The sequence below is a fragment of the Primulina eburnea genome, chromosome 1 (genome assembly GCF_022965805.1).
Source record: "Primulina eburnea isolate SZY01 chromosome 1, ASM2296580v1, whole genome shotgun sequence".
Classification (NCBI taxonomy): Eukaryota; Viridiplantae; Streptophyta; class Magnoliopsida; order Lamiales; family Gesneriaceae; genus Primulina; species Primulina eburnea.
In genome coordinates this window covers 3,302,984-3,321,583 of record NC_133101.1, presented here as the reverse complement: position 1 = coordinate 3,321,583, position 18,600 = coordinate 3,302,984, and the positions used below count along the sequence as shown (strand labels likewise).

Below are 18,600 nucleotides of genomic sequence, written 5' to 3'. Positions count from 1 at the left end.
TTAAAGTTTAAAATATTTATACTAATAAAAAAAATAAGCTCATAAATGCATGCATGACGTGATTTGGAACATAATCCAATTATTATTTTTTAATTATGCCTTTCAGCAGAAGAATATATAACTTTATATGATGTGTGTCTGCTCATTATCTCATATATTAGCTTTGACCTGGTGTTAGGGATTTGGCCTTTGGGTCTAGATGAAAAAGATAAAATAATACATTTTATTCAAGGTACATTATTTGTAATCATTAATAAATATTTATATATAACTTTAATTTTTTTTTCATGTAATAAGTATAGTATGTCTTATTTATATTTGATAAGAGTTTATATTATGAAAGAGCTAGCAAATTCATCTCCAAGCTACAAACATGCACATGCTTATAGCATTTACTATTTTTTGGAGATATATTGGGAATGGACAATCAATTAAAATCTTTTTGGATAGTTGGGTATCAAGTTTGACATCGAAAATAGGTATTCCAAATGGGGCATGGCAAAGAGATGCAACACTGAACTCCTTGATTGAGAATGGAGTTTGGGATACCATATTAATAAAGGACAACTTCAACTTTTTTATTGCAGAAGAAATAATAAAGATCCCCCTCCTCCTGGCCCAAGACTCGTGTGATACAAGATTTTGACGGTTTGATCCCAAAGGTCATTACTCAGTGTGAGATGGTTATCGATTACAACGAGAACTTTTCTTACCATCGGACAACCAGCCTGAGCATTCAATGCAAAAATGGTGGTCTTTTATTTGGAGCCTCTTCCTACCGCTGAAAGTATGTATTTTTTGGTGACGAGTATCACATGACATCGTACCTATATGCTACAAACCAGAATTTGTTTTACCGTTATGTGTCGGTTTGTGGGAATTGCTCATGTTGTCATTTAAAGTATGATTCTATATGACATTCATTATTCTTCTATGAGTTTGTCAAATGGCTCTGGAAGGATACAAAATACTACCAAGTGATTAAAGTAGCAAAAGAGGCTTGCACGATAGATTTCTGTTGGTGGATGAGGGAGCAACTATCACGAGGTGAGTTTGAAATATTTGCTACACAAACTTGGGCCGTTTGGAAAGAAGAGCTAGATATCGTTCGTGGTAATGATAGGCTTTTGAACGAAATGACCATTACTTGGAGTCGAGCTTTTCTCTCTGAATTCCAAGATGCTAGACTTGCTGATAGAACGACAACTAAGAAGCAATCTTCGGTCAATGGATGGAAGAAACCAGAAAAGACCGATCTGAAGCTGAAAGTTGATGCATGTGTCAATAAAAAGCTGAATCGATAAAGTGTGGGTGGAGTGCTATGAGACAATCAAGGCAGACTACTTTTGGCTTTTGGTAAACAAATACCAAAACCTATTTCAGTGCTTATGGGAGAACTAGAGGCCATCAAAGAAAGTATCAAGATACTATATGACAAACAGTTCCATGATGTTCAAGCAACGACAGATTCTTTATTGGCAGTGCAAACAGTCACGAACTCTAAGAAATACATTGGTTATGCGGGTCTACGTGTTTCAGAAATCATAGACCTTTTAAAAGAACTCGTAGTTGTATATTTTATTCATGAGAATAGATTGTCTAATAATGTAGCTCATAACATTGTTCATTTTTCTTCTTATTACCTTTCATCTTTTATGTGGATGAAGACAAGTTTCTTTCGTGGTTAGTAAATCTTGTAACAATTGATCTATCTCAATAAAATTACAAATTTTGCTGTAAAAAAATTTACTTGCATTAGTAATTATTTTTGTCTGTTTTAAATTACTACAAATTCGATGTCATTATCGATATTATCGATATTATTAGGATAGATGTTCGACGAACCAACTTGTGGATGTGAGTTTATATCATAATATTCTATAAAACACTTTTTATTCAATCAATGATTATTTTACTTGGCGTTATAGCATAAATATAAAGACCTTGAGAATATCGTAGCCCATGGAAAATGTAATTATGCTAGTGCTGATAATCATAAACGCATTTTTTTGTGACTGTAAGTATATTGAAAAACTCTCTCGAGAACAATATTTGTATTGTGTCATTGTTAAGTTTCATTAGCTTGGATGTAAGAACATCAATACACTCGAATAACTGTTTATAGATTAAGTACATTGAACAATACCCTATAAATTTTCTAAATGGATATTACTATTTGAACAGAAAATTTATAGTTATAATTGTGCACTATTAATTATCACGACACAAAACATCACTGTAGTTCTATTCGACGAGCAATGCACCATGACTTATTTTCTGACTCCCAGAGGATTACGAGGTGGAAAATTTGGTGTATTGCAAATTAGACATGATCTTGTGTATTGTAGTTGAGAATTCAATCCCTCGTTTATACAAGTGGATGTCATGCGTGTTATGTCAAATAATAAAACCATATACTACAAGTTGGGCCCAAACACAAATAAAAAAATAGCGATCGAGATCTACATCATAAAAAAATAGAGTGAGTCTCATGTGAGACCGTCTTACGGGTCATAATCCGTGAGACGGGTCAACCCTATCCATATTCACAACAAAAAGTAATACTCTTAGCATAAAAAGTAATACTTTTTCATGGGTGACTCAAATAAGAGATCCGTCTCACAAATACGACCCGTGAGACCGTCTCACACAAGTTTTTGCCAAAAAAATAATAAAGATTATAATCTAGATAAGATTTGTTTATGTATGAAATAAGATAAAAAAAAATTCTAACTCGACCTCCTCAATTTCTTTATTAAAAAATTATAATATAAATAATATTTAGTTTTTTTATAATATCATAATTTGAAATTATACACACTGTACCAGCAGTGAACCCACACCCAAATCGCCAACTCATCATCATGGATCGGCTCCGCACACTGTTGGAGATTTTTGTCGACCAAGAATTTGCATTTGTCTTCAATTCGGGGTTCATTTCATCTGACTCCAGTTCGCAAAATATTCCCAACCCCGGTCAGATTCTAACCATGCTTGTGGCCCCAGTTGGGTTTCTTTCTCACTCTGGTGGCGTTAAAAGACTAGCTTCCTGATGAAGAACTACTCTAGGACTTCAGAATATTGAGCAATCATATGCAAACATATTGGGAGAAAAGAAAATAGTTCAGCTTTTGATTGATTATGCTTCTGGGCATTTGATTTCTTTTGCCTCTGGTCTTTCTTGTTCGTGGGTTTTGGGTTTGTTTTTCTTTTCTTGGTGGTAATAATGGGTGAAAAGGAGTTCCCAGTTGAGATTAAAGGCCAGTGTTGAGTTTACAAGCGTACAAATTTGTGCCTTTTGGGATTGTTTGTGTGATGGATTTTTATCTTTACACACAGTCAGATTCCATAAATCACACAGACCGTGTAACATACCCTTTTTGAGCTCCTATCTTCAAGTTGGTAGATTGAAAAGATCTGATATAGACCATATCTGTCCACAATATACAGGTGATTTGGGCTTGGAAAAATATTCACTTTATCATGTTTTCTGGCCTTAGTCTATTGATTCATGGGAATAATATGTTTGAAATCAAGATTCGATCATTTAATTTATTCTTCAAGTAGTATGATTTATAATTACGTGTTCATTTACAGGGCTGCTGATTTTTCCCCTTCCCTTTCAAGAAAACAATCAGACGTATACAGGGGAGTTTCAGGCAATGCAAGAAGGCTCAGATGAAGAAGTTTGCGGTGACGAATCCGGCCATGGTTCGGAGAAGAAGAGAAGATTGGGTGTGGATCAAGTTAAGGCTTTGGTGAAGAATTTCGAGGTTGAAAACAAGCTTGAACCCGAGAGGAAAGTGAAGCTGGCCCAAGAGCTTGGTTTGCAGCCGAGACAGGTGGCTGTTTGGTTCCAGAACCGCCGTGCACGGTCGAAAACGAAGCATTTTGAAAGAGATTTTGACTCTCTCAAAGTGAATTATGATGCTCTTCAGCACGATTATGAAACGCTTCAGTGCGAAAATGAAGTTTTAATCAATGAGGTAACAATCCTTCATGCCTACTGAATGTAAATACGAGTTTGAAATTTTGAGAAAGAGTAGGAGATCATAATCTTGAGTTCCATAGACAGAATCGGATTTCGATTTCGTTGAGGTGGTTTCATCACTTTAATGTGGTTATTTATGGCCCTTTGTTACGGATCCACCACAACTTGCTCTCATACACCTCGAGTGCTTTCTCTGTCTTTGATTTACGCATGGAGCAGAAGTATGAATGCTATTATTGTGTCGATTCCAGAGAGGTAGAACCATTTAGAAAGTGAATTCTATGGTGGTATCAGATAGGCCAACAAGATACTATATGTGCATAAGCCGCTAGGATATCGATTAGGGGTTCGTATTTCGGCCTAGGCATAAGTGGCATATTAAGTTATTAACTATGTGTGTGTTTGTGTGTTGTATACTGCCATGTTGAGTGAATCAGTTACTTAATGATTGTTTGGAATTTATGTATTGTAGATTAAAGAGCTGAAATTAAAGCAAAATGAAGATGGTAGAAGTGAGAGCAATCTTTGTGGAAAGGAAGATGCATTGGTGTCTGATGAAGACCAAACTAAACTCGAAACTTCGGTCCATAAATCGCTATCTTCATGTGATCAAGAATCCACCACCCAGCAGAACTTTGTAAATTCTGGGGAAGAAATCAATGCATTGATGGTGGATGCTTCATATTTCAGTGATTTGAAAGATGGAAGCTCTGATAGTGCTGATTCAAGTGCAATCTTGAACGAGGACAACAGCAATAGCCCGACTGCAGCAATGTCTTCATCTGTTGGGAATCTTTCACCATATCCAGAATCTCTCCACTTCTTCTCTGAATCCAATCTCACTGCTTTCAGACTTGAACGCGAGCACGAGTGTTCTTGGAGATGTCCGCATGGCGAATTTCCAGCTAGAATTTTTGAAAATTGAAGAGCACAATTTTTTTGGTGAGGAACCCTGCAGCACGTTTGTTTTCTGATGATCAAGCCCCCATCCTCCACTGGTACAGCTCCGAAGAATGGAACTGAACTTCAGGTTTTCACAATATCTTGTTCCCCACAACAAGAAGAATAAAAGAAGAGACAACCATGTCAAAATAAGGCTAAAGTTAAAAGATCGAACATACCAAGAAACAGCCGCCTCAAGACAATTTTGTATGGGACTGGGGATATGGAGTTTTGTCTCTCTTGGCACTGTCCAACAATTAAAGATATAGGGGAGAAAAGGGGAGAAGGAGTTGAAGCAATGTTTATACAGTTTGATATAAATTAAATGGCATAATATTTGTTTATTATGGAAGTTGAAAATAGATTCTTCTACATACTCATCTTTTAAAAACACAATGGAAGACATGATTTTTTTTTAAACATCAAATATCAACTCTATTGATCTTCAACTTGAGAGTGACAATCGTTCATAATGATTGTGTTAATAGAATTAGGCATTACCTAAGAAATATCAAAACAAGTTTGTTGGAGAGTCGTTTTAACCAATATATAAGCTGCTCTATTAGCTTGTCTTCTAACGTGATCGACTTTGAATGAAGTCTGATTCTTGATGATGGTCCGACCGGCTGTGATAGAAGTGAAAAAATATTTGAAATCATTTAAATATATAGTATTAAAATTGTGTCAATTATTTCTTTTTGTTATGAATCTCGATTATTTTTTAATATTAAAAACCTGATTTATCATAATTTGATGATTTTATCTAAATTTTCTTTCGATGATTTTTTTTTCATTAGTTTAAAATTTATTTAATAAAAAAATAATCTTCTTATATTTATAAAACCATTCTTCTTCTATATCATGTGTAAATAAATAATATAAGATTATTAAAAATTATTACCAAGAAAGAGATTTTAAAAATAATAAGTAAAACAAAATTTATAAATATCAAATAATCTTAATTTAACTATTAAATCCAGTTATTAGTCAAAATTCCAAACATATTGTTGAAGAAGAATTTATGTTTTTTGGGTTTACAAACGTGCGATGACTTTGTCGATCCCTGTCATAATCTTAACTTGACATCACAACCGTTGATTAACTAGAGAAAACACAATTAACCTCATTCATTACCGTCAGATAAAAGATAAGCACAAATTTTTTTGACCGTCCGATTTTCCAAGCCGATATATAGCGACTAACCTACAGCTAATTTGAAATTTGCTCTTGCTTCTCCTACAAATCCAAGAGAAATAGATTACCTCGTGTCCAAGTAAGACGCCGCTTTTACATTTTACTATTGTGAATTCAATTGTTATTGAATATTTTATGGATTACTGGGATGTAATTAGTGTTTTTTACATATTCAAATGGAATTTTCGTGATGAGAAATCAAGTTGGCGCAATCTGTGTGGTTAAATTTTTGTTTACATGTTTTATGATTTTGTTGTGATTTGAATTTTACGATCAGGTATTACTCGTCTATCCGATTTCTATTTTTGTGCATGGATGGGAATTACAGTGTTTGATTTTCTGGGGCTTTGTTTTTCGTACCTCTAATTCGAGAAGCAGCCGTTTTATTAATGTGGTTATGTTAAGAAGACTCCAATCTTGGACCTCTTAAATTCTTGTTTTTTATTTTACTTCACAATTCCGTGGTTTTGATGAACTAATTTTTCTCACGGTCTGCACGTTGAGGAATCCTTAGAACTTACTATCTTTTGAGGTCTCTGGCGTTCTGTTTTGCTTGGATGAATTTCTTGTTCTAGAATTGTGGATGCAGGATGTTTATTTTGCGATTCTCGCAATAATTAAGTTGTTTTTTTCGTGCCTTGATGAATTTTGAGTTCGAGTTTATATTCATTCGAGAGACTATGGAGACTCTTTCCATGACATGCTCTGGATATCTTTATGACACTGCAGATGGCCCGTACCAAACAAACTGCTCGTAAGTCCACTGGAGGAAAGGCTCCCAGGAAGCAGCTTGCTACCAAGGTTTCTTTCTTTCTCTGATTCGACTGCTTTCTCATGCGTGCTTTGTTTCTGGTAATTTTTCATGGGTTTAACTTGGTGTCATTTTTTATTCAGGCCGCCCGTAAGTCGGCCCCAACTACTGGTGGGGTGAAGAAGCCTCACCGTTATCGTCCAGGGACTGTTGCTCTTCGGTGAGTTATCCCTTCTCCCTTCATTGCAATGATATCTATTGTGTACGGAGTGATTGTTGACTCGAACTGATTACTGATACCAGTGAAATTCGCAAGTACCAGAAGAGTACCGAGCTCTTGATCAGGAAGTTACCTTTCCAAAGGCTCGTTCGCGAGATTGCTCAGGACTTCAAGGTATTATAGAGATTCTTATGTCACTGTTTGATCACATTTAGAATTATGGATCGTTTATTTTTCCAAATGTGTTGGCTGATTTCTTGCTTGTGCTGTTGCAGACTGATCTGCGTTTTCAGAGCCATGCTGTTTTGGCACTTCAAGAGGCTGCTGAGGCCTACCTTGTTGGTCTCTTTGAGGACACTAACTTGTGTGCCATCCATGCCAAACGTGTGACCATCATGCCCAAAGACATCCAGCTTGCCCGCAGGATCAGGGGAGAGCGTGCTTAGACTTTTCTGGTTGGTCTTTAGTTTGTTCTAGCACTATATTAGACCATTTCAAATTTTAGTATTAGTACCCTTGCAGGTTACTGGTATAAGTAGTGACAGACGATCTGTGTTGAATCAGAATTGTGACGTTTTAGTTTTACTTTATGGTGGTTTTAACTTTCTTGTCTCACACCAGTAAGTGAACAATATTCATCTTTTTCGAAGTTGGGTTGTGGATTTCAAGTCTATTATATTGATGTAGCAAATTCTTTGAAGCAAAGACTTTTGTGCATCATGGATGGTTGGATTATCGAAAAAATGCACCCTGAATCTTCCTATATTCTAAAATGGATAGAATGACAATTCTAATTGAATTCAATATTATACCAAGTCTTGTGTAGACATGAGGTTAGAATAAAATGGTCATTTTGGTTGCGTTCTATCATATTGAACAAAATAAAGATGAATTCAATATCTTATCCTCTATAAATCAATCATGCCCCGTTACAAATGAATGTACAAAATGTGATTGCCCATATCTCGATGTGGATTTGCGTACACAACGAAGTAATTCGATCGAATTGCAAAGAAGTCATGACGCTACAGAGGATTATTTTTTTTATTAAAAAAACATAAAAATTGACCACACCCATTCTTGTACATCTTCAGAATTTTTTTTTACTATTTCCACAACTTTTTACAAGACAGTTGCTATTTTTATACAGTTTTTTAAAATAATTTCCAAAAGCTCGTCTTTCTCTCATCTCATTCTCATACGATCTCTACCATTGGAAGCACAAAAAACGAACAAGTCCAGAACTAACACGAGCACCACACCAGAACCAGATTCAGAAAAACGAGTGGAGGCAACAATATTATACCGAAATATTCCAAAGGAAGAGCACCAAGCACATCGCGCTCGCAAGAGCAGCTCTCTCACTTAATTCATTTATTTAGTACATCAACGTCAAGATATTACATATATGCCAATAGTTCGTGGCGTAAACTTGGTTTCTCTACATTACTGAGCAATAGAAACAACCAGTGCTGTAATGGTAGACCAAGGAAAGCCTAAACCAAGAAAATTCTCACAATCGAGGTTTAAAAAACTGACGAGATAAACATCAACAAGCATGCGATCTTATTTTGATACATAATCTCTCTTGCGCCGAATAAAACAAGGGGCCAAGCAAAGCCACATAGAGTACTTGAGTAGATGAAACTAACCTTGATTCAAAAGATTATGTCCTCATCTTTCTGCATAGCCTGGGACAACATGTTGTGTGCTGAATTAACAGAAATGCCCCTCTTCAAAGAAATTTCCTCTGCAACCTTCTCATCGGCATAGGCCTTGGCAGATTCACGCTGTCTCTCAAGCTCTCTCCTCTTGTAGCCTTGTATCTTTTTCAGCCTAAAGAAATCCTCCCTTTCCAATTCATCTAGCTCTCCCTTGATGTAACTTATCGTATTCTCTAATCGTGGCTTTACAACATTCTCCAGGGCATTGACTCTGCGATTAGTGGTCTTGATGGCCTCGTCAAGGGTCAAGAATGACGTTTGGAGAGAGGCAAGCTCAACAAGAAGCTCGATAGATTTCACATATGCTGCGCGACAAGCTTGAACCTGTTGGCCTCCTCTTGCCAGTCCGGTTAAGGCATTTTTAGTCTCTCCATCAACGTAGTGTTCAAATTTAGGAAGTTTTACCCCAGCAATATTTTCCTGACGCGATCGCACCTTAAGTGATGCAGTTTGGACATTTTCACGAACGATGTGCTTGATATTCTCACCAGCCACATATTTAGCTTCAGTAAGGGCAAAGGAAGAACTTTTCATGATATCTCCCATTGATTCTTTTGTTGTGACGATCTTCTTGAGAATTTGTCGAAATTGCACAGTCAAAGCATCACTCTTCTTCTTGAGCAATGCATGGCCTCTTGTGGCCCCAATAAGTCGAGCTTTCATTGCTCCGAGCATTGTAACAGTCGGAACAACATTCAAGCGCTGGGTTTGTCCAGACATTTTGTAAAATTTTATGGCTGAAAGAGAAAAGGTAATGACAGGGTAAATAGTTTAAGCAAACAAAATCTTTTTCTGCTCTCAGATGGACTTGATTCAATTTTGTTATTTTTTTGGGTTGAGGAGGGTGGGGAGGACTTGGTGCAACTATCTGAGTGCATGGTGTTTGGGTGAAGTAAAGAATAAAGTTAATATACAGGCCACACTTGCTCCAATCATAAATAGATACGAATTTTCTGCACATAATATCTCAGATAGAACATTTGCATAGATTGGCATGAAAAAATGACCAATTTTTAATTATGGACCTCCTCAGAAAGAACAAAAATAAGAGTGCACTTACAATTTTAAAAGATAGTTCAATTCCAATTGCAAATGTTTCTATTTTGTATAATTAATTCTAACTCAATAAAAGAACTTCAAATTCTAATTTTTTTTAATACAAACACAAGTGTGACTGTAACCAAAGGCTTCTTAGGTCTTTGGGACCTGACCCTTACGCCTAGACTAATGGATCCTTGGCTCTAAATAAAACTACATTTGTTAATTGATTTATATAGATCAAAAAATAATTTGAAGTATAGCTGTAGGGCCTGGATTTCCTCAACGAATCGAGTGCAACAATTATGATCAACCGAGTTGTTAGAATATACTGCTTTCTTTTTCAATGAGCCGATTAATTTGTTAATTTCGAATAATTTTTTTCTTAAAAATTATAATAACCAATTCCATCAGTGCAAGCCTAAGAAAAGGAAAAGAAAACCATTTATCACGAAAACGCTTAACCATTTCAATCCACATCCATTAATAAAAAGAACAATAAAAACACAAACAATAAATGTTTTATGAAATTCCTGGGTATATAATGTCCAAACTAAATAAAAAAATGTTGACAAAATAATACCAAGAAATTCTATTGATCCCAAAATAAATAATCATGTCCAAGCCCCACAAATCAAACTCCTAAATCACCGTCTTACTCAGACTGTTTCCTCCACACATTCTACATACACCTCCAATCGGATCATCATTTGAAAAGTTTAAATTTAACAACAGTGCGATAAACTCAGTACGCACCCTTGATTCCGGCCACTAAATCGGCCTCAAGGGTAACGACAAAAGCTATCATAACAACAAATAAAAAATACACATGCAAACAAAATGCCAAAATTCATGAGGAGTCAGAATAACAGATTACACCTCAAAATTAAATCATGAAGCACGTTGACCAAAGGAAACATGAGGTGACTCACATGCATGATCGTACACGCAACACTTTAGTCCACAGGAACCAAGAGGGCTCACGTGATAGATAGAACAAAACTGGAACATAACGGAACAGATGTACGTGTTATGTTGACGATGGGGAAATAAGAGATGCCTTGCATGCATTGTCATATACATAACACGTTGATCCGCATAAACCAAGAAGTAACTCTCATACCATAACAGAATACTGAGATAAAGAATTCCAAGAGATACTGATCAATATGCAGAATTAAATGATGCAGTGCTAAACAAAAGTCGTAGACTTACCCAGGACTCAAAGAAAATATATAGATCCAAATTCATAGGATCAGAAAAGTTCTAATGGTTCAAAAGTATTGATAACTTAAATATAATCCCAAGAATATTTTATCAACATCACAAACCCTTAAAATATTTATTCTCGCACTTAAGAGAACTAAAGTTTGTAAATATCCAAAAAAACAAACCTCGACTTATCTGTTTCAATCCAAAACGCAAATCAAACTCAGTTTAAAATGCGCTAATTAATCCAAGACCACTCCCAGATTTCATAAAATCTTTTTATAATTTGACAAAATTCTCTTTAAGAACATAAGCTATCAAAATCGTTGAATTATAATTTCAAGTTCTAATGTCTTGTGGTCCCAAAAGACCCAAAACTTCGAATAAAATACAGAACTTAGTGTAAATCAATGAGCCAAACTCGCATTTATACAGAATATATATCTTTCAAGTTTTCAGACTTGAATTTCATAAACAAGATATTATCAGAAAATATTAAATTTTAAAAATAATCAAAACTGATCATATGACTATAGGTATTAAGAAATTTATGTGATTAAACTTCACAGCACAATTTCAAATAATCTGTCAATACTCCAACTCCTCCAATTGATTTGAAATTTCATCTACAGTGCTCCTTCCACCTACCCAATTTCATTAAACACCTTAAACGCTAAAATCCCATTCGAGGCTTCCAAGGTTGTTCTTAGGATATATCTCTTAATTATTTTACAAATTTAAACTTAAAGGCTGTTTGAATCATGATACTGGACAACCAATCTAAATCAAAATCCAAAATTAAAAAAATAATAATAAAACATAGGTCTTTGAGTGATTATCTCGAAATTAAACCAACTTCAGAGCATAAATCCATTGAATCTGAATCCAAAAGAAACGACACCACAAAATGGAAGAAAAACTAACCTTGGTTTATGCTAATAAAGATGCCAAACAGAGTGGTTAGAGAGCAATAAGCGAGCGTCTCGATCGGCAACTGGAATAGTTCTCTGATCTCGGTTCTTTACAGGCTTACAGCAGATGGGTTTGTAGTGAGGGTTTTTTTTTTTTTTTTTTTAAGTTAATTTTAAATGTATTGAATATATAAAATTTAATTTTAAGTATAATAAATTCCGTATGAAATATAATTATATTGGTATATTTTTCAAATATTGTTTTTAAGTTTATTTTATTTTTTGATTAGATAAAACAATCAATTTATTAATTAATAATAAATACCACTTCCAAGATTTCAAGCAATTTGAAATTCTTAATTCAATCCGTTTGACATCTCAAAGTACTAAATATATGGAGATTCAAATGGAGGTGTTGTGTGTAGTATTATAACATTGTAATATTAACCTGAATAATATAATTTATCATATAATTAAACTTTGATGAATAAAACAAGATATAATTAATCATTCACAGTTGTGAGCATTGCCACATGACAAAATATTCACTATAAAAACTTGCGGTTTACAAAATTAATAACAGTGAATAAAGAAAAACCAACTCTCTTAATAAAATGAGATAACAAAGTGCATCCAAAATATTTATCAAATCAAATAAGCAAAACTACGGATTCAACATTTGTGGAGCCGAAATTCTGTTTGATAAATAGCACTCTAACAACACTCTGATTAGTCTTTGTGTCTGCATGACTTCAACAATGCAAGACAACATAACAATCCGTCTTAATTTGAGCACTTGATCTCTTCAAATATGGATGATTGAAACGGGACGGAGATCTCCGATTTTTTTTAAATCCTCAAAATAATCAGGTACGTATATAGAGATATTATCCTTATCCTCAAACATGTCGAAAAATAATAATAATAAGTTTTGATTCAAGGATCCGTCCAGCTTTATTATATTTTTGAAACAAAAATATAAGAATTTAATCCTGGCGGTAGAGGAAATGCAGGGATCAATGCCAATATAGTCTATAGAGACAACGATGGAATTCGGGGACAGTGGCCCCGCCCCGGCCCATGGACTTTCCTACAAATTAAGGTTAATTGTTTAAAATATCGCACATAAAATATCACATACGAGTTCATTTCAAATTCATCTTGGGCTCAAACATACGGGCCCATGTCTAATTTGATTTGGACTAAAACTTGGGCCAAGATGCCAAGAATTCAACCAACAAACAATGGGCATTTCATTGTGATGTAGAAGCATGGATGATTTATCTATGATGTCTTTTTATGATGCATGCCAAACTTGATATAAACTACAAACTTTCAAAGCAACATTTTGCAAGAACAAAATTTAACGAAAAACCCGAAGCATAGAGGTTCGAGAATAGTGTTAATATATATATATATATATATATATATATATATATATATATATATATATATATATATATATATATATATATCTGGGAGTGAAATTTAAAAAAATTGTTGTATTTTAATTTATGTGGGAAAAAATTGAATAAGAAGTGGAGACATATATACTTAACTTGGCAATATATTTGGCGTTTTAATAAACAGTAGGTCTCTTGCGAGACAGTCTCACATATTTTTATTCATTAGACATTCAACTCTGTCTATATTTACAATAAAAAACAATATTTTTCATTACTGACCCAAATAAAATACATATCTCACAAAATTCACATAATATATCGTTTGACAAGAGTTTTTGTGTTTAAAAATATACGAAAGATATTTTATAAAATCTTGAAAAGACTCTACCAACATACCGAAAGTTAGTTACTCCATAAAGTAGGTTTCTTGTACAATGATGTCATAAATTTATATCTATTAAACGAATCAGTCAGGTCCATAATTGCAATAAGAATGATATTTTGACATAACACGATATGTTTTCATGACACGATCATAAAATGATATATTTACAATGAAAAATAATATTTTTGACATAAAAAAACAATATTTTCATGTGTTTCGTACTTTCAAATCAGCATATATTATATAATATTTATTCACGATATAACTAACGACTCAGTTTCTCAACCTTAATAATTTGATAGATAATAATACGGGTTTATAGAGAAGAAATATTAAAATGATTAAATATGGTTCCAAAAATTAAATTAGTATTTAATTGTCATATCTGAATTCCGAATTACCTAATAAACTGATTTTTGATGTTAATGTTAATTGTGATTATTCAAATAATATATAAATTAATTATCGGACAAAGTCCAATTTAGAAGCTCCAACTTTCAAATGGGAGCTTCGTATCGCGTGGAATTGTTAAATAAATGAACGTTTTCCCAGGTCATGCTCGCCGGCACCAAGACAACGTCAACCTACTAATAAATTCTCGAATTAAATGGACAAAATCGAATTTTTTTTGTCAGAAATTTTTTTGGCCACGCGATCCTAAAATGTTGACTATTCATACATATATAAATATAATTATAATTTCACGAAAGATCGATGACACTGAAATTATTTTTTTATGAGAAAGAAATCCGTGGACATTGAGTAAATTTTCGTACTAACAAATAATTTACAAAACAAGTTAGTAAAGTAAAATGTATTTAGCAAACTCCGTGCGACAAATTTTTTAGTAAGAAATATCATACTATAGTTAAGATCAAATGTTGATTTACTCTATCAATTGGAATGAAATTAATTTTAAGACAATTTTTCGTGGGTTGTAATATTAATTGTACTTTTGGTAAATTTTATTATTTCGATGGTACGAAATTAATTATTTTAATCGTTTCATGTAAAGAGTATACTTATATTTAAATATGGAGACTGTTGCGCTCTTCAAGCATGTTACATAAATTTTTATAATTCAATATTAATTATAATACTTTTTTCTTGAATAAAAAATAAATACATCTCTTCTATCAAGGTAACAAGCATGCTTAAGCATGCTTGACATGATTTTGTATTAGTTTATGAGTTTACTCAATATATATCGAAAAATAACGACTATAGCGACTTTCACATTATTAAACAAAAAATCTTGGATGATATTTTATCACTTTAGTTCATGATAAACGAATAACACCTGCCTTAAGACATACTTAGAAATTGTTCATTTTACACAATAAGGTAGCGTGGAATAATATCAAATCAAATTTACTTCCCATTTTAGACAAATCTTCATGATTTCTTAACAAAATAACGTCGTCTTTATGTGCCAAATACAAACCTGTTGTTGTTGTTGTTAAATTAGTACGTTTAGATTTATATCCGGATAATGTTTTACGAGATAAATAAAAAAATATGTTATATAATTATGTTAAGAAATGAAATTTTTCGACATGCGGTCACGAACTTATCAAGCCATTAATTTTTGTAATATGTTATAAGTTTTTGAAATTGCCATTAATTTTTGTAATATGTTATCAGTTTTTGAAATTGTATTGTGTTACATTATGCTGTAATGTAATAACATAATTATGTTGGGAAATAATTACAAGTAACATTTGAAAAAAAAAAAGAAAAAATGATTTTTGATTTCCCTTGAATGAAACATTTCCCAAATGGAAACATCACAAGCTTTTACTTTTGCCGTTACGGCAGATTGCCATCAAATACCCGCCAACTTTGGACTTTGTCTTCGAGCTCACAGATAAAAATTGGTGCTTTTTTTAAAAAAAAATTCAGATTATTTTTCTGATTTTCCTAAGATAGTAAAGCAAATCCACAGCCGAGGAATCGAGAAACAACGCATAATACCAAGATGTTACGTTCCAAATCAAGGTATTTGAGCAGCCTTTGTTGTACCACAGATTTTTTAATGGTATATTCTGAGTGTTACAGAGACTTTATCGGATTTTTTCTGAGCTACATGCTCATAATCTTGATGGGTTTATTTTGGGTCAATTTTCTTGAATATTTTTTGTATCATCGAGTTTTTATGTGAGATATTTTATTGTTTCGTTGGATTTTTTTGGTGTTTTCCTCGGGGTTTGTAGATCAGGGTCGATCGATTTTGGCCAAAAGAACAACTATTCATCTGTATTTTCAAGAACCCTTTCTGCATCAAAGCTGTGTAGGGGAGGTGTTTTGGATTCACAGATTGATTCAAACGCCCTTAAATCTTTAGATAAGAAGCCTTCCAAGAATTCAAATTTATCCCAGGTATTTTAATATCTGATTTTTTTATATATATAGATGTGATGATGTCATTTGTTTAACGCCGAAATGGGATTTCGTGGGTGATTTTGTTGTGATGTAATATATATAGAATTCGATCAATCGGATCATGTCGATGCAACAGCAGATGGGAGAGCTAGAGGAGGAGTTGAAAAGAACAAAAGAAAAGTTAAGTGTTAGTGAAGTAGAAAATGATCGAGTTTTCAATGAACTTGAAGGGGCTAGAGAAGAAGCTCGGGAGGCTAATACGAGGGCGAGCGACGCTTTGTCTCCTAAAAAGGCAAGGGAACTGAAAATGGAGCTCGAGAATTTGAAGGACGCTGTATCTTGTTCACGAGATGAGTTGCTTATCAAAGATAAAAAGATTGAATATCTTGAACTGGAACTTGAAAGAGCGCAACAATATGAGGTTGCTTTTGCTGAAAATACTGAGTCTTTGAATAGGCTGAAAGAAAAGGAAAGGGATATGATGCTTTTGGTTTCGGAAAATAAGAGAAGGGTTATAGAACTAGAAGATGAATTGGGGAGGGAGAAACATACGGGATCAATGATGGCTGATTCGTTGGCCAAACAGACGAAGCAACTTGAGGCAACCAAGATTGAACTCGAGGAAGCTAAGGGAGAAATCATGTTTCTACGAGATAGGATTGAGTCAGTGGGTAAAATTTCGAAGCTAAGTGATGGTAAAGGTGCCTGTGATTCGAGCGAAGGAGATGTTAGAGGTGTCGAGTCTGAGTTTCAAGAATCAAAGGAGGGTGAAAAGAAAGCGTTTCTGAAGAATAAGAGTTTAATGGTAGAAATTGAGTCGCTAAAAACTGAACTAAAATTGGCTATTGAGGGTGAGGAAAAGACCAGAAAGGCCATGGAAGATTTAGCTCTGGCACTTAAAGAAGTTGCGACAGAAGCCAACCAAGCAAAGGAGAAACTTAGCATTGCACAACTTGAGCTCGATCATGTAAAGGGAGAAGCCGAACAGTTGAAGTCCATGATACGAAGTACAGATGAAAAGCACCAAAAGCTGTTAGATGAAGCGAAACAAGAGGCAGATTTGCACAGAAACACTGGAGATAGGCTTAGATTAGAAGCCGAGGAAATGCTTTTGGCTTGGAATGCTAAAGAAATTGGATTCGTAAGTTGTATAAAACGAGCCGAAGAGGAAAAAGCTATTGCACAACACGCAAGTAGTAAAATCTCTGAATCCTTAAACTCAGCCGAGAATATGACAAGGGCCGCGAGGGAAGAAACATACAAGTTGAGGGACATTCTTAAACAGGCTATAAATGAATCTAATGCTGCAAAAGCAGCAGCTGGAATTGCTCGGGATGAAAATTCTCAATTGAAGGATTGTCTTTCAGAAAAGGAGGAAGCGTTGCATTTCCTTACTCAGGAGAATAAACGACTCAGAATCAATGAAGCCGCAGCTAAGGAGAATGCGAAGGAGTTCAAGAGATTGCTTTCAGTGACATCAACAGAATTGAAAGTCGAAGATTTTAAGGAACATAATGGAATAATACATAGCTCACCAGATTCCTCTGATCAAGAACGTGAGAGCAAAAATATGAAAAAGACCTTTAGTTTTAATCTTGAAGATTTAAAATTTATGACCGAACCAGATGAGTTGAATGATAGTGTTTTAGATGACGACCCTGAGAAGGCCGAGGCATTGAAAGGCTCAATATTTGATGTCAATGCCGAAACCCCGAAATCTGAGATTCACACGCCAAAATCAGTCTCGTCCCACCAAAGAAGGCACTCTTCGGCTTTTACTGAAGATGGAGGAACACCATATAGCGAGGATTTTGATCATTCAGATGGTACACACGATGAGTCGGATACTGATAGAAGCTCCAATAGAAGAAGAAAAACAATGTTTCGTCGAATGGGAGATCTCTTGATGATTAGAAAAAGTTTTAGCAGGAAGGAACCAGGCATTGAGTAAGTAAAGTATTTCCACACATTCTTAAATTCAAATAGTTAAGCTTTTTTTGGATGATGTTGTTGTATACGTAGCTCTTACATATTTTATCAAGAAACGAGTATACTTCTATATAGTGAACCATTCTTGGTTCAAGATTGTTGGTTGTTAGTTAGTCCTTGAGGTGTTCTTGGTTTTTCATTGTTAAAAGTCATACATCTGTAGTTGTTAACCGTGTCTAAGATTCATTTGTTGAATGAAGTTTTGGGCATTTCAGTATAATTTTGAGTGAATAACTTAAAAATGAAGTTTCTGTCCTGTTCCCATATGTTGCTTTTGTGTGCAAATGCGGAAGAAAATAATAGTTTTCAATGATTTTTATGAAGAAAAGGTTATATAATCTGTGGTCTTTCTCCTCCAAATCTGTTAGAGATATCAACAAAGAAGAAATGTAATCTTTATTATATACTAGTGAATGATGTATATATGAGTCATATATAAAATAATGACTATTATAAAT

General features: G+C 34.1%; 3 protein-coding genes and 1 pseudogene across 4 annotated transcripts; 3 read left to right on the top strand and 1 right to left on the bottom strand.

Annotated features, from left to right (window-relative positions):
• The first annotated feature begins 1,025 nt into the window (after positions 1–1,025).
• On the top strand, positions 1,026–5,343 carry LOC140834244 (homeobox-leucine zipper protein ATHB-5-like; annotated as a pseudogene).
• A 725-nt stretch (positions 5,344–6,068) lies between these two features.
• Positions 6,069–7,774, top strand: LOC140818312 (histone H3.3). The gene is made up of 5 exons (XM_073178273.1): positions 6,069–6,206; positions 6,857–6,928; positions 7,022–7,098; positions 7,182–7,272; positions 7,374–7,774. Exons 2-5 carry the CDS (start codon positions 6,857–6,859, stop codon positions 7,542–7,544), a joined length of 411 nt encoding a protein of 136 aa, XP_073034374.1. The 5' UTR covers positions 6,069–6,206; the 3' UTR covers positions 7,545–7,774.
• Positions 7,775–8,409: 635 nt separating this feature from the next.
• Positions 8,410–12,146, bottom strand: LOC140818094 (V-type proton ATPase subunit D-like). 2 transcript variants are annotated; one of them, XM_073178057.1, is made up of 3 exons: positions 11,994–12,134; positions 10,793–10,862; positions 8,410–9,559 (listed from the first exon to the last, which is right to left on the bottom strand). In XM_073178057.1, the coding sequence occupies exon 3, from the start codon at positions 9,540–9,542 to the stop codon at positions 8,757–8,759; it is 786 nt and encodes a 261-aa protein (XP_073034158.1). In that variant the 5' UTR covers positions 9,543–9,559; positions 10,793–10,862; positions 11,994–12,134; the 3' UTR covers positions 8,410–8,756. The 2 variants fall into 2 exon arrangements, with proteins under 2 accessions (XP_073034158.1, XP_073034074.1); XM_073177973.1 differs by lacking the exon at positions 10,793–10,862 and having other exon boundaries at positions 11,994–12,146.
• A 3,445-nt stretch (positions 12,147–15,591) lies between these two features.
• Positions 15,592–18,360, top strand: LOC140818024 (uncharacterized). Its single transcript, XM_073177855.1, has 3 exons — positions 15,592–15,769; positions 15,985–16,150; positions 16,257–18,360. The coding sequence occupies exons 1-3, from the start codon at positions 15,750–15,752 to the stop codon at positions 18,102–18,104; spliced, it is 2,034 nt and encodes a 677-aa protein (XP_073033956.1). The 5' UTR covers positions 15,592–15,749; the 3' UTR covers positions 18,105–18,360.
• Positions 18,361–18,600: the final 240 nt, after the last annotated feature.

Bases quoted from the DNA above. Each gene is read 5' to 3' on its own strand.
- LOC140818312 (XM_073178273.1), top strand. From the start codon at position 6,857: ATGGCCCGTACCAAACAAACTGCTCGTAAGTCCACTGGAGGAAAGGCT. The intron at 6,929-7,021 runs GTTTCTTTCTTT...TTTTTTATTCAG, and splicing joins GGAAGCAGCTTGCTACCAAG to GCCGCCCGTAAGTCGGCCCC. The intron at 7,099-7,181 runs GTGAGTTATCCC...TACTGATACCAG, and splicing joins CCAGGGACTGTTGCTCTTCG to TGAAATTCGCAAGTACCAGA.
- LOC140818094 (XM_073177973.1), bottom strand. From the start codon at position 9,542: ATGTCTGGACAAACCCAGCGCTTGAATGTTGTTCCGACTGTTACAATG.
- LOC140818024 (XM_073177855.1), top strand. From the start codon at position 15,750: ATGTTACGTTCCAAATCAAG. The intron at 15,770-15,984 runs GTATTTGAGCAG...CGGGGTTTGTAG, and splicing joins ATGTTACGTTCCAAATCAAG to ATCAGGGTCGATCGATTTTG. The intron at 16,151-16,256 runs GTATTTTAATAT...TAATATATATAG, and splicing joins AGAATTCAAATTTATCCCAG to AATTCGATCAATCGGATCAT.